Genomic DNA, 16357 nt, shown 5'->3' on the forward strand with positions numbered 1-16357 from the left:
ATTAGTGTCTGGATGTGTCAAATGCTAATGTTTTCATCCAGTGAGAGCTGGGTAAACAAAATACAATTTCTTCTCACCATCGACACATATTATCTCATATCCTGCAAGGCAAAGGAACTCATTCCCCACATGTCATGTCTCATTCCCCACATGTGATGTTGGCATAGATGAATTTGTTGAATGGCTTTATCCTAAAATTTGCTCTGGTTCTTAAACCTAAACAAACTATCATGCAAATCAGTGTATGTTTTCCACTAAGTATTGCATATTTCAGAAAAAAATTATCGTTTTAATGTTACTGATTAACTGAAGAGGTGTCACTGAGATCTATAAGATAAAAAATGTGTACCTGTCAATGTGGTTTTCAGTAAAAATGGATTTGTGCAAGACACACCTTTTGACTCCAATATCTCTTTATGAAAATCCTATTTTTTTATATATAATATACCTTCTGCAAAGGTGAACATTTTAGAAGAGTGAGTTTCATGTTGACATCGGTGAATAATATATAACTAAATGGCTGGTAAACTATGTAATGAGGGATTGAGATCTTATTTACTTAGTAATGTGTAAGAATTAGATGCTTAAGTTGTGTCCATCCATAACTAGGCTTGTGAGATCAAACAGCATAAAAATTTTTTAAAAATTTAAAAATAAAAATAAACGTTCGCAAAGCCTGCATGTAGCTTGGATTTCAAGGCTTACATATTAGGTAGCCCAAATGTGTCTTTTACACGCGATGATATTTAATCTCAAGATTAAAATAGATGAAAAGAGATCCAATTAAATTTACCCATGCTTCACTTGTGATAACAGCCCTACGATGAAGAGTTGCTTCATATGATGAGAGCAGCAAACCACAGGTTCAGTATCATGTGACCTTAGTTTAGTTAACCTGCTCTTTTGTATTACTAACTCATTGTCATGCTATAATATCTCATCCTAGACTTTGTTACTTTAAAGGCAACACAATAGTGGTTTTTTTTCACAAATGTAAGGGGTTCTCTGGTGAAAACAATTAAAAAGACCACAACAAAAACTCCCTTTTCAAATTTAGAAAATGTGTAAGATCAACTGTGATCTTTACTAATTTAAACTCTATTTTACTATATTTACCTGTGACTATCCAGTGTTTGTACTCAAAAACATAATATGCAACATTTTACACGGCTATTAGATTAAAACATATATGTCATAATGTAGCATTTGCCTTTGTAATTTAGTACAAGTACAAGTACATATATGTTTCTTTATATTGCTTCTATCTAATGGCAGTCTGGACTGATGTGAATTGCAAAACAACTTCAACAAATTATTCGTCATTACTATCTTATGGCTTTAGTAGGCTTTTGGTTGGAACAACAGAAATTAACATGATGTAAGAAAGTATAGAGATGAGAAGGAAACCAGAAACAATACAATGCCATTGCTGTCCTGATTCAAGTGGGAACAAGTCCAAAAGCTTAAGAGTTGCAGTAACATTACATCAACATTAGCTCAACCCCTTAAAGCCGAGCCAAACACCAGAGGGTGATTCCCCAACTGGAACAGCTTAATAAACCCCAGCTAACACACTTGACAGAAGGTCATTGTTAGTCATGCGGTGCTGGAAAGATGTTCCACAGGCTCACAGGAAAAAAGACACTGGAAAAAAGGGTGTGCTCTTTCTCTCCGCCTGCTCTCTGCCAGCACATGCTGTTTACACACATCAGGAGACACTGGGACGGAGGGAGACATAATTACTCCAAACATCTCTGATCGTACAGTTGTGAAATGTGGAGACCATGTGCAAGGACTTAGATCCTGGAGACAACTGTTGATACACGACAGTCCGTCAGTGGCTGTAAAACACTCAAGACCGGAGCTGCACGCAGAGAGGGCTCCCTCCCCAGAGATGACTGTGCATGCTCGTGTGTCTAAGTGTATACATGTGGCAGTATGACTGAGACTGTGAACTTTGTGGCGCACTGTAAATTCCTCTGTAGGTGTGGTCCCTGTTCAGCTATGGCATTCATGTAAAAGTTCCAGCTAAATGAATAAGTGGACTGTTTTCTTCCCTCTGGAATGCCAATAACCGTCCTGAGGGCACAGAGACACTCTTTGTATTGGCACAGATGCTGGAAGTTTCGTGAAAAACGCAACAACTTTCAAATGTGCTCAGCGTGTCAATGTGGATATGCGCAAGCATGTGTGTACCATTGATCCAGTAGTCTTCAGAGATGTCTGTGCGTATGTAGTGCTGGTCAGGTGGAGGTCCTAGGGAGCGTGTGAATGTTGTGTCTTTTCCCAGGAAGTCTGAAGATGTGCCCACATACAGGTACTGATCTGGAAATATGTCAGACAGTTTTGCTTTTAATTAAAGATCAGCACACACAGTATTATTGCTCTTAAAGGGTAAAGTAAAATAATAACGTCTCTACATTTCAACAGCAATATTCAGTATCTGCACATAAAGAAAAAGCATATCTTCAGACTTGCTTTAATCAATTTTATTAATCACTTTCCAACCCTCAGAGAATCCAAAAACACATTCTGAGTAATTGTTCGATTAGCATGATCAACATTTGATAGAGACTTTAAAATTCTTGTTGTTCACAATTAGCCACAAATAAAGTGTGCTGTCGCCTGAGAAAAGTCAGCTTTTCCCATTCATAAAAATGGGCTTGGAAAACAAAAACGATACAAGAATGCAAATCTACTTAACAGAGTGAAGAGAAACATTTTTTCAGTGGAAGATTGTGTTCTGTTGCAATGACATTTCACTAAAGGAATTGTCCAAATACAACTACAGTCATCTTACCTGAGAGAACTGAGGTAAATGGCTGCAAGGGATCAAAAGGACATTTCAACCTGCCAGACTCAACTGTATTAGACAGGAGTTGGAACACACCATCCTGGGGGATAAAAAGGAGGATATTATTTCAAAATATTTAAGCCCACTCCTGCCAATTTTTTTTCCCAGCTTATTTTCACTCATATGTACTTTACCTCTCTGCGGCCAGTGATTTCAATGAAGGCACAGGTGGGGTGGAAGGCTCCTGTCCCACAGGCATAGACATGTGTTCGGTTGTAATTGTGGAGGACTCTGATAAAGTTAGCACATTCCAGCTGGGACAAGTAGGGACAGAAATAAAACTAGGGTGAACTTGGATGGAAAACCTGACTGAACGTGACAGTGTCCTTGGAATTCTAGTATCCGTAAAAAAAAAAAAACTGACTTTGCTTAGAAACACTTACATTTGCATTTTTGCCGGCAAGTTTGCATGTTTCAACTCTGTCCCTTGGAGCAGGCCAGTGGATCTAACAACAGAGGAATAAAGTTGAATGAGAAATTTTCACTTCAGATTAAACCAGTTCTCTATAAATTGAAAGATTATTTACCTATACATATACATTTAATCTTTCCATCATTGTATTTAAGAAGAACATGTGTATAGTTTCGTTTGCAGTGTGCTCTGCTTCTGCTTATGCCACAAACAATAACTTTATGAATGGATAAGAATCTGTAAAGGGTTCACAAGACTGCTGCCAAAATGGAGAAAACATGTCTTAGCATCTCCACACTGGCTACTTGTGCATCATGGAGGAGAATATACAATTTTATGGATCTTGTTAAAAGGTAAACTCTTGACCGCCCAATCTGATATTAACCATGAGTGCATGGCAAGATCCTTTGAAGCTTTTTTAGTGGCTTTTTAAGGCTTAAAACAAGAGTAGACCCATCAACTCTGGAACCAATCACCAGACAGGTTAAAGCCAGACAAATGTTAGGTTTTTTTTGCTCCGTTTTATCCTGCATACAGAGCAATAGACAGTAAGAATGTATGTAGAGATAGCAAGGGGTATGATGTTCAACAAAAAAAAAAGCATGGTCAGAATCAAACCACTGTTTATGCTGTTTTAACCATGTTTCTACCAGTGGCACATAGAAACTTGGCAATTCATGTTGAAAATTACTTTGACATCAACTATACTTCTGTTAAAATTCTATCTGTCCTTTTTATTACACTGAATTTTACATGCATTCATTGAAAAGTAAATAAAGTATAACCCAAACTGTGATGTGTCCACACTGAATGACTGATATCAGTTTATACAGTGATTAGCACTTGCAGGTGCTGGTACGAGAGATCACTTATCTAGAGTTTCTTAAATGTGCCTGGTCATGTTCATACATGTGTTATAACAGGCTTATGTTCTTAGCGTGTTACCTCTCCTAAACCCTGCCAAGGAGACTGTGGTTTTAAAAGAAAAAGGCAACACAGCAACCATCTCCTGAAAATCAAGGTAGAAACACCTGGAGTGCTTTTGTGCATCATGTTTGTCTGTGTTTTATTGGCTGTTGGTCCCATTCCAGGTATGCTTCTGCTCTACCTCATAAACACCAGGTTTCCCCTGCATGTGGGGATCATGTTCGCTGTCAAGGCTGCTCCCAAAAGAATCAGGGAATTACACTGCATATCTCCTTGGCATCAGTATCGATGACCCGAGAGGCAACAGAAAGGCAACAGTTTGAGAGCAAGACTATGAGTTAAAACAACTAGATAAAGATCAAATAAACAGTCTTCCCAGTGATGGATCAACCTCAGCTGCATAAACACACACTCACGTCTACAAACTTTAACATATGGCCCCCATCCAAATGCATGTGTTTGTGTAAACGCGTAATGGTGAATGTGCACACTATGCAAATGTTTATGTGTGCTATTGTCTGTAAGTGTGTGCGTGCACGTGCCCTCCTACATGATCACCCTGACCTTAGGAGACAGACAGCTTCAGACTGCTGATGACTGAGAGGTGAGCGCTTCTCTAAAACAAAACACGCCTGAGTGCCTTTCAGCAGCATTGTAATGGAAAAAAATACCTTACGTCACCCCACTAATGGCAGGGCAGGTATAAGTGTCATGAGATTAAGCTAAATGGCAGTGTGTGCTATAATGAGCCATTCATACTTAATAACTGAGGTTAGGATGTCCTATGTGATGACGTGCATGAGTTTAATCAGTGGAGTAGAGAGAGTGGAGATTTTTTTCAGGAATGTCCCTCTGTCAAATGGTGTAGTGACTCTTAAAGCTGCTGTAAACACGTAGAAATATTTCTAAACAACCTCTCAAAAGTGGTGAATGGCCCAAGTAGATACAAACCAAAGAGCTGTTGTTTGCTTGCAGAAATCATTGCATTATTGGCTTTGTTCCTTGTAAACCTGTGTCATTTGTCCTCCCTCTACATGTAATTTAGACATTCCTGTACCTTTCTTGGGGCTTTGGCCAGATTGTCGGGGTCAAGAAGGTAGACGTGATCCCTGGCTCCCAACAAGAGACGACCCCGCTCCTCATCCAACAGCAACGAGTGGGAGTGCAGGCCAGCAGCTGGGCCCAGAAACAGAGACACACTGCTCGCCTTCATCAGTTCTGGCCAAGAACAAGAGTGAGACAGACAAACAAAGTGCGTAAAATATTTTGCTGTGCACTTTTAGGTTATAGTTTCCTTTTAAAAATGCACCATCTAGAATCAAATTACAGTTTACATTTCAGTAAGATCACACTGCCGCAGACAAATCCAAGGGTGCCTGGTCTAGAGAACAATTTAGAAGGCCTTGGCTTGACTTGAATTCCCTTAACCCTCTGTGGTTCAACAACTCAGACACAACTGTTGATAGAGAAGATAGATGAGACACAGTAGCAACCATTTGGGCAAGACATTATCTACGTAAGTGCACTATCAGATGTCTTTATTGGGGTATTTTCATTGGAACTCTGTCATCCATTAATATCTTGTGTAAATATCTTGCAATATATCTGTGAGTTGGAAAGCTGCTTAAAAGTAGATGAGGGTTTGTTTATCCTTACACACAGTTACTCAGCTTCCCCACATGAAGCTCATTTGCCAATGACTGAACCTCATCACAAACATGAACTTTCGCTGTACTGTATGGCACGGGCTACGTGAGATTAGATCATGATGAAGGTATGGAAAATATCTGTTTTCTCAACCATCTCATGGAGGCAGTTTGCTCTGGACTTGTATTTACAGTTGTAGCACTTTATATGGGGTGTATACAAAGAGTTAAAACATGTAGCTTGTTTTGACTAGTGGGTCTGGGACTCCCTGCGTCCAGGGCTCATAATAACTAAAGTTTTCTGGGAGCTGGATGTAGCTACATTCTCTGCCGAGCGTTGTGTCCTTGATCTGCTTGATCTGAGGAAATCTCTTCCATCACCAGGCTCTTTTCAGCGCACCGGTATAGCAACATGCCTTGAGTAAACACTGGCTCAGAGCAAGGGAGTCCTGTGGGAGTCCCTCTGAAAGGATTGACATTGTGATTACCCTCTTGGTGTGAAGGATTGGAGAGGTTAGCAACCTTCAATATTTGAACTTCTGGGACCCCTCGACACCATGCAGTCGTGCTTAATTCCTCCTGCTAAACACAAGCTCTCACAGACAGAACCCCACATGCTGATATCTCTCCCTCCTACACACACATCATGACCCCCAGTGGACTAAACCTCAAAGAGAGATTAGGCCCTCTAGCCCCTGGCTAACAGTAATCTGTTCTGTAAACACACAGCACTATGAGTCCATTGAAACTGTCTGCTTGGCTGCTGCCGCTCAGTGTGGTGCTCCACACCTTTATTGAAAGAGGAGAGTCCTGAACATCCTGAATAGCTCTTGATTGGCTCCCCAACTGAAGCTCAGATGGGCTTTCAAATACATATATGTTAGAGGTCAACTGATTTGGATTTTTCAACAGCAGAGGGTAATTAAAAAAACTAGATGGCTGATGGCTATTATACAGCAGAATGATTTAATCACTTCTTGCATCTGTTCAAATGAATCTTTCCGTCTTGCATTGCTTAAATAAATGTGTAATAGTAATCAAAAACATCGTTCCATAGCAGCCACTTTGACAAGGCAACTTACGTGCTGGTGGTCTCAGGCTGACTATTAAATATTGCAAAATAATTGGCCCAATTAATGAGCCAACCAAGTAAGTTGTCTCTCATTAATACACATTTTGGAAAGTTCTACAATGTTTGCTATTCTTAAGGTTAGTATTCCATCAGGAATATATTCCAAATCTGAATCTGTTATCTATTCAAGGACAACAGTTAGATTCAAACATGAATTAGAGAAATATTCATCAGAAATTGTTTTCCAGTACTTGGCATGTAAACCAGCTGAAATCAGTCAATTCTTTTCAGTCAATCAGTCACACTCTCAGACATTGATATGCAGTATAAAATGTTATTTTCATGGTTCCAGAGAGAAACATGAAAGTCGGCATCAAATGTCACAACATCCCCTTTGAACTAGACCCTATGTTCAATAGATGCATGTTAGTTATGACCCTACAAATAGAACTGGAACAAACTAACTGTTGACCATATTTATGGTAATACAGGCCTGTGAGAATTGGATGCGTGTGTGTCACACATCAATAACAAAGGCAGAACGACGATCGACTAAACGACTGTATGTAGTTAGATCTAGTCACATGATGACTCCATTTTTTTTCATTTTTATTGGCGGAGGGCCACACTGTCTTAGCTGTGAGTCTGGATGTAACGTGTCCTTCGACATGGGATTTTCATGGTAAAGTTCATGCAGTTGAGGGCACTTGTTTTGAAGGTGTTCACTCAATCAGGAATGATTTCACTTTGATCATTTCACCCTTCACTCATTGAGGCTGTGCTTTCACAGGAAGGGGGTGATATGATGTGATGTTTTGTAGAGTGATCACTGCTGGGTGGTGTTGCTTTTGAACAGTGTGCACTGATGAGATGATGACGAGATGAGTGCACCGGGTGGAGTATTTGCTTTTGATGGATCTCTTTCTGCCTCAGTCATCCTGAGTAAGAGGGCCAAACATGGACATTGCTGGGCTGAAGAAGCCACATTATTGTCAGATGACCAATTGCATGAATGAACAATAAAAGCTTGGTTAGCCATGCTTGTAGTCAAAACCAAGAGACACACCCTGGTAAAGTATGAAAAAGGATGCCTCAAGTATACATGTGGCCCAATTAAAATGCAGCCATATGAACCGATTTACTTTGGAACTAACATAAAATGAGACAAACTGCAGAGCTAAATGCTATCCTAACTGCTGAGTAAACATTGTCCCTTGCCGTCATTATTTTTACAACTACTTGAAGATATTTATGTTGGACACTAAGAACACATGTGTATATCTCTTTCCAGACACACTGGACTTTGGAAGCCTTGACCAAAGGAGAGCTTTTAGAGGTTGGAGTCAGGGTGCGTTTACTTTTAGGTCACAGTGGGGATTCAGTTTTATGGAGCAAGACTCAAGTTAATTTCTGTGGTTTCTTGTGGCCCATACGCTACACAAGGGATGGAGACTTTGAAGTAAAGTTAGAGTGGGTTTTAAGGGTGCAATAATTTTGCTTTCCCCACGGTGGCACAAACCAAACAGACACGCAAAGTGAAGCACAGAGACATAGTACACAGATAATATAAATTCAGCAGACTGATTGACTATGTCCTACGGACCAGGAGCATTAAAGTGTAATGCAGGCTCTACATGTGATAAGGCTGGCAGAAATGCCACAACGGTGTGTTTTATTAAAATCTTTTTATTTTCTCCCAAAAGCAATACTTTTTTTACATGAAAACCTGCCGTGTGTTTTGTATAATGATAATTTATTCTTGGTGCACTTTAAAAGATCGTGCTCATGTTGAAGAAAAAAAGTGGCCATAAACTAATTTAACTGACAAACACTGAGTTAGGATATGGGCAAAAGGATAAGTGAGTGAGTGAGTCAGTCTCTTTAATTCTGCTTCACTGTGATTTTTTTTCCAAATAATTTTGAAATGAAAAGTTTGACTGGTTGCTTTGAATTCTCTAGACTTCGCCCATTTCGCCAATAACAACAAAATTGACAAGGGGGGAAAATGTCACCAACAGACAAAGATAAAAGTAGATGACATGGGGGGGGGGGTAAAGAAGTAAAAACAGTGTAAGTTAAAAATCATTTGAAAGTACATTACCTGCGTTCTATTTTTGCTCAATCTGATCTGGATGCAAGTATAAGATTAAACCGAAACTTTCATTTAGTAAACATATCAATGATATTTCAGTTCTTACCTCCATGGCTGAGTTTGACCCTGGGGACACTCTGTTTGATGCTTGCTCCAAAAGGGAGGGTGGCCAACAAAATCAGTCCCACTAATGGGACTCCTGGATGGGATAGAACCAAAGTCCTCTTCCCTTTACTGCCATAATTACTGCCAGACAAGCAGAACAGAAGCCTGGCTTTATTCAGACTCTGATCACCAGAGGCTTCTGTCTTCATGGTGTGTGTCGTAGTCTTGTTCTGTTTTCACTCTTCTCCGCAAATCTGGGGAGAGACCAGTGTAAAGAGTCAAGCTACAGGGAGGAGCAATCACAAGTGAGTGTGCGTGAGGGTGTGTGCAGTCTCATCTAACTTCACAGAAAACACGCACACATGTATCTGTTGTGACTATTCAGCTGTTTCACCATGGAGCCCTACAGGCATGTCCCCATCCTTTGCACATCCTACATCAGCTGTTGCCTGCTGCTGGCTTTCCTTTTGTGTTGCTTTTAAATCTGTTTGCCCAAAACAAAGGTCAGACTAACACAACAGCCGTATTCTTATTTCTTTCCGCTGGCCATTCCTCAGTCAGTTTCTCTGTCTCTATTCCTCATTTCCTTTTCTCATGGATGACTTATTTAATTCTTCCCTTAAATGATACATGTCTATAGTTTCACTGTTGGCAAATGAGACTGTCACCACTTCTTTTATGCCATGTAGAAAAATTAACCATATCCTGTTAAGGACTTCACAGTGAATTAGAGAGGCCTGTGGGACAGACATTTATTCACATCTTGAGAAGTGTATGAGTCAACCAGCATGGGAGCACTAGCTTTTCTGTCACTAATAAGCAAAAAACACCTCAGCACTGTGCTCTCACTGAACATAGGGCAAACAAACATAGCTTTTGACGTAATTCAAACATTGTTTTGTTACTTTAAACTTTTATACATATTGCAAACACACAAATGCAATCAAAGTAAATTTCTGCATTTAAATAAGTGGGAGGTACACTACATGTAATGGTGGACATGGACTGATACGGAACTACACTTTGTTATGTTAAGAAAAAAAAAAAGTGAACAGAGAAAAGAGCTAAGCATTGATGAATTATTACTGAAGTAGTTCGATACTTTATCTTACTGCATTTTTTTTTCAGTTACTATAAGCAAATCCTTGACTAAAACCAAGAAACCAGCATCTAATCACACATATGTATCAGCAAACTTTCATGCAACTTATTTTCTTTGTATGAATTCTTTGCATGTCAAAAGTGTTGCATCAAGAAAAATGGTGACTCATTACTGGTTAAGTTGTATGCATAATAACTACAATATATCCTTAGCCTAAATTACAATATTTGTTTGTACCACATTAACTTTTAAATTCCTCACTTAGTATCATAAGCTTTTTAAAACCTGCATTCCTGCAATTTCCAAAGCCATCAAGCTACTAATTAACCAGACAACTGATGAAGAAATTAATGAGCGCATCAAAAGAAAACTTACTCCTTTGACCTTATTGCTGCCCTCATTAATTTCCTTGCGCCCCTTTGTCAGATAACACAAATCAGCCTGTCGAGTTACAATGTAAACAATGTCAAGCTAAAACATAGGTGGTATGTAGATGTGGCACACACACCAGCAAATCTCAGGTACTGAAACCAAGTTATGTTGCTTCAACATGAAAGGCCTGGGCATACAAGCAGTAGAAGACACTATTGCCATTTAAGTAAAGTATGCAGCTCCTAGGAAATTATTTAGGATGACATTCTGAGCACATACCAATTGCCATTGCTTAATAAATCATTGCATTCATTTTCTCTGTCAAGAGTTGAAATCAAAGCAAATTTTGGAGCATCAGGGTGGCACCAATCCAAGTCATCTGCAGCTTTAAAACCACTAGGTATACACCCTGATAAACAGACTGCTGTTTATTTAAGATGACAAATTGGGGCACTTTCGCACCTTCAGGGTGAGAAACACAGATACGGAGCTCTGTGTGATGGATGAGCAATCAGCAAAGAGAGTGACAAAGTGAGGTTTAAATCCATGTGGTCTGTGGCACATTGAGCGACAGTGATAGTGCTGATGGCAGAGCTTATCCCCCTTACAGTGTCTACAGAAAAGCATTGACACGATTTTCCCCAAGTGAGCAACCTCTGAGTAATATATCTCTCTTACGGCTTGAGTGCCCACATCTCTCAGCAGCCACCCTTTGCAAGAATGCCCCTCAAACAAAAGGGGAAAGCATGTTTTAGAAGAGGAGCTACAACTTCTGAGAAAAGGCTGATAAAATACTACTTTGGAAGCTGTTAATAACATAGATGAAAAAACAGATGAAGTAAAAACTGAGGGAGAGGTGAGAAAGAGGAGAAACCGACAGAATGTGGCATGTGGGTTAAGCTAACACCACTATTTCCTGGCTGTTTGAGTCCCTGTTGTCTTTGGCAGCATGGCCAGCACACGGTGTGGTGGGTGATGGGAAACAATCCTGATAGAAATGGTGACAGATTCAAAGCTGGCAGCCAAGAGCTGCTGCTTCTGATCTCACACCTACAGCATCTTTTCAGAGTCGCTGCCTAAAATATGCTGGCTTTTTTGGTTTGTGCTCAACATAAAACAAAAGCACTGTTTATATGACATAAAACATAACCTCATTAGATTCCATTAATTATCAGCTATGTATGTACAATCTGGAAGTTGGGAAATTTGAAGTAGCTGAACATTAAAAAGCAGCTCCACTGATAAGACAATATCTGCAGTGAAAGTTGCCAGCAGTCATGAGAAAGGAGCAGATGGTGAAGAAGTGCTTTGGCCGTGGGCATTTTCACATAGAGACCACCCCTAATGAGGCATTTAGCAACACCCAGGTGCCATGTGGAGTACACTATTATCAAACCCCTCGATCTCCACAGGACCAAGAGCATTAGCACAGCTATTTGTCTTTATTCCCTGACCACAGGCATTGACCTGGCAGAACAACATAGGTAATTGTTTCTTGCTCTTGAGACGTAAGTTGTTTTTCTTGGCAACAGTCAATCATCTTTTTTTAGCTTTGCATTTAAGCAAGCATGTAACTCCCCTGTGAGTCTGTGTGAGTTCATGTCTCATTGGGAAAATTCAGAACCGCCACAGGTCCACAGTGTTTTTGTACATATACAAGGGACATTGATTATAAAAGTTGGACTGTTGGCTATAACTCCTGTTATAGCTTGTAGTAAAAAAAGAAAACACAACTTTGTCCATGCAGGCAAGCGTTACTCTTACTCTTTGTCCCAACATTTAATACGAAAACATAAATATTCTAGAGAAAGCATAATTTATTTAATTGTCAATAACAAGCTGTGTTCAATGGCTGCCAATAAATTTGTTCAAAAGGATTCAAGATTTTTGTTAACACAGTCAAAACAAAGCTAGCACGTCACACATTTTTGTGTGGATCTCATTGTTTTTAACAGTGTGCTGGGAATTAACTTTGGATAGAGAACAAGTAAATATGAAAAATGTGATCCTTGTAAGAATGGAAGACTATTCTGGACAGAAAAGCTTCAACCTACATATGATTACTCTAAAAGCTTTTTGGCAAGTTTTATGGTGTAATGTGCTATTTTTTTTCTCTAATTTGTTTAGTCAGGCCATAAAATAAACATCAAGGCCACAGGCTGCGATTCATTTTAGGTTTCACCCACAAAACAATATTCCATCTTATCTGAGTGAAACATGGTATCTCACAGCACTGCATGTGAATCTCTTGGGAAGTTATAAGTCGCCCCAAAAAAACTAAATGCCAAATAAATCACGAAAATATCCCCTTGTATGCTAAATTCAATTATCTAAACATACTGATGGAGACAGAGATGTGCTTTGAAGTAAAAAAAAACACTTCAAGAGATTAACCTTAAGTGAATGAATCATCGAAAACATTTTAGGTAAGGATAACTAATACCTCCCCATGGACTAGCACATGATAATCCTTTGCTTCAAGGAAAGCCAGTTTTTCCTGCAGCCATTTGCCTTCTAATAAATCCCAGAAATTTGCACATTTCTGATAACAGAGTGCCTCTCTCTTACTAGACTAAACTACTGTACACTATAAACTCAAGGCAGTGCACTTCGCCTCCCTCTTGTCAAAGAGGCCTAATTTTACATCATATAAACACATTCAAAGGACTTTTACAGTGCTTGACTACAATGCAAGAAATCTAGTAAATGGGAATGCCCAGATAAGAGGGCATTCCAATGAAAATCCTTCTGTTTCCCAAGTAAGTAGTTTGTCTGTTGGGAGAGAATGTGGATACAATTCCAACCCTGAGGCTATGTCTGTCCACATTCTGTTCATCCCTAAGCTGTTATCTCAAAACAGTGGTAAGAGAATATTACAGGAGCCCACTGGTATGGTAACCAAATATACCAACGATAGAAGGTGACGCTGGTGCACTCTTTATTTAAAACGCACTTTATGCTGTGATTTAATCCTCCAACCTTCAAATGCCAGTGGACCAGTGCCAGCTGAAGTCTGCTGTCAAACAAAGGAGTTAATGGATTTTTTTTTTTTTTTTTGGGGGGGTACTTGATCTATGCTTCAACTCTTCAATACGGAGGATGGGGGAAAAAAGGTGGAAACAAAGTCAGGGGTGATTCAAAACAGAGGACAAACAATGTAACTGAGCCAATGACATACAGATAAACATGCTGCTAGGCTTCTTGATAATTGATAACAAAACAAGTAACTCTACACATCCTGAACGGGGCATGACCCGAGCATGCAGCTCTGAATGTGAACGAGTTTCTATCTATAAGGACGTTTGTGTGCATGTAAGCTAACACCATCCTGAGGAAGGCAGATGGGAGCAATAGGGCACGAAACAGTGACTGACAGATATAAGTGCTCTCACTTGTCCCCTGATAGCCTGAGGCTTCAAGGCTACACCCATGTATGCTATGCTAACAACTCTTCTCAAGAGCATTAGTGGTTTCAACAAACTTGAGAAGCTCTGTTGTTATTTTTCAGGCAAAACAATGCAGTGTGTGTCCAAATGAGCCTAAACAAAGTTAATCTACTGACTGAGGATACAGAGAGACTACAGAGCTCCACGACAGGCAGACACAGCCAGGCTGTCTGCCTGCAGGTCATTGGCACCTAGCCGTTACTGTAGCCTCTCTAAACATACTAACATCATCACTGCAGTAAAGGTAGCTTGGTTGCTTTGTGTGTCTGCACTGAGGGATTCTGGAAACATGACCATATTTGGCAAGGCAAATGCAAAGCATGGCTACAGTGTGTTTTAATAACACTTTGTCCTTCAGACCTGTTGAGTTTTGAGAAAGCACCCTTTTAGTTTTTAGTTTTCATCACCATCCAAGAAAAAGCCTCCACATGAACTGGTCATAGAGAGCTGGAATGGTGCTGGGAGCCATTTAAAACACAGCTGAATACTAATGCTGTGATTTTCTAGGGGAATTTTGGTTAAGACTTGCTTTACAGAACAGGAGTAAACTCACACAGGAGCCTCATAGTTACCACAGCATACAGTTGCACATACCTTAATCTATCCCTTATCTGGCTTGGATAAGTCAAAATGGTGCTCTACCAGTACTAAGGTTTCGGCAGTCTTTTATCGTTTGCCGCATTTCCAGTATAAACATCAAATTTGGATAGTATCTAAAGGAGAAAAATCAGATTCTATGAGTTGTCTTCCTGAAGCAAAAATCCTTTATCATCTCAGTCACGCTGATGGAAAGCTTGAAGCACAGCCAAATAAATCAATTTCCACACAACAGCAAACTCTTCCTTTTACTGCCTTACTTCATCAGTTTTTTGTCTCCCATACCACAACGCTCTTAACCCAAAGCTCCATGTAAGGAGTTAGATAAACCTTCAGAGACACACTAAGTGGAGTGTGAGTCACAGAGCTTGTTTGATATAGAGGCAGGGATGCATAAATAACTGCACATCTACATTTAATCCCCCCTTCAGCTGCATGCTGAACCCCTGAACTATATACACCTCCAGGAGAGTTTCATGAGTAAAGCAAGTGTGTTCGCCTCATACACCATCCAAACTCTGAGTAAACACATTCGTTACCCCTGAATTCTGCCTCCCAACCAACCTCAAATGTAGCATTGATCTTTGACTCAAAACTTCTTTAACTATGGAAAGGTAAAATATTGATACATTTATTTGAGGCTGCAGAGCCAGATAAATCAAGTTACAAGTCTGAATAAATGTCATAAATATTATTTCACAGAGACCTGGCATCAGTGTTTCAATATATCACTCACCTATATTGAGTATGAAGCAGGAAGGATTTTTACAATTCCTGAATCAAAAGATCAATATCAGATTCAAAATCATTTCAGATGTTTTAGGTTATTATATCAACGAAAAAGTTATTAAGAAAATCTGAATGTTGACATTTTGCATATCTAAAAACGATCAAATGTTGCTTCTTGACAGATTTGAAAGAAAAAATACTCTTCAGGACAATTTTACAGAGTTGATTAAAACATCATTTAAGCCTAACCACATCGCCATCTTTGTTAGAAGTTACAAATAGTAAGTGCCAAAGTCTTGGAGAACATAAAATAGCATGAAAATACGTAATATGTAGCCTAGATCATCCTTACACATTATTAGTCATACTGTTGCTAATGACACTCCGCGGTGGTGTGAACAGTAGATGATTAGTTTGGCATTGTGTGCGTTATCTCACCTGTTCGCGTGCTCAACTTCGTCTCCTCCCGCGCGACACAAGCCAATGCTGCCCAAGAAGTGCGTCTCTCTACTTTCATGAAACTTGCCCGAGGGACATGACACTTGCACAACCTCTCACCGACCATAGGAAAGAAGACTGATTATACTGAAAACTTCTCCCATATATTTACACTTGCCTCAATGTGAGTCAAACGGAAACGTGCGCTCTTGAACTCTTGGTCCACTGTGAGTGTTGCTCAGTGTGTTTTGGATGAACGGGATAGTGTGTGGCAGCTGTGTGTGTGGAAATACAGACGGCAAACTCCCAGTTATGGTGCCGCTGAAGGGGAGGGGCCCTCAGCATCTGTACCGCTGCCAGCCGGGACTGAGTTCCGAGGATTACAACACGTATTCAGTGTTATATTTCTCTTTCTCTTGCATAATTTACTTTATTGAAAATAAAAGTAAAGATGAGCATGAATTAGAAAAAAATTATAAGAAAACTGGAATTAATAATATCATAAAGGCTCAGCATTACATACACACAAAAGTATGTTTTTTGTGTGTGTGTGTGTGTGTGTGTG

The 16357-nt window shown here is 39.7% G+C and overlaps 1 protein-coding gene across 1 annotated transcript in view; it reads right to left on the minus strand.

Moving 5' to 3' along the window:
- sema3d (sema domain, immunoglobulin domain (Ig), short basic domain, secreted, (semaphorin) 3D) overlaps nucleotides 1-16081 on the minus strand; it is a 29065-nt gene extending 12984 nt beyond the window's left edge. The window contains exons 1-7 of the mRNA XM_072385736.1: nucleotides 15793-16081; nucleotides 9110-9362; nucleotides 5251-5411; nucleotides 3238-3300; nucleotides 2989-3108; nucleotides 2801-2894; nucleotides 2197-2325 (exon numbers count right to left, since the gene is read on the minus strand). Coding sequence (XP_072241837.1) covers nucleotides 2197-2325; nucleotides 2801-2894; nucleotides 2989-3108; nucleotides 3238-3300; nucleotides 5251-5411; nucleotides 9110-9317 — 775 coding nt within the window. The 5' untranslated portion in view covers nucleotides 9318-9362; nucleotides 15793-16081. The remainder of the gene's footprint in view (nucleotides 1-2196; nucleotides 2326-2800; nucleotides 2895-2988; nucleotides 3109-3237; nucleotides 3301-5250; nucleotides 5412-9109; nucleotides 9363-15792) is intronic.
- Nucleotides 16082-16357: the final 276 nt, after the last annotated feature.

The sequence above is a fragment of the Leuresthes tenuis genome, unplaced genomic scaffold (genome assembly GCF_036924035.1).
Source record: "Leuresthes tenuis unplaced genomic scaffold, fLeuTen1.0.hap1 SCAF_5, whole genome shotgun sequence".
Classification (NCBI taxonomy): domain Eukaryota; kingdom Metazoa; phylum Chordata; class Actinopteri; order Atheriniformes; family Atherinopsidae; genus Leuresthes; species Leuresthes tenuis.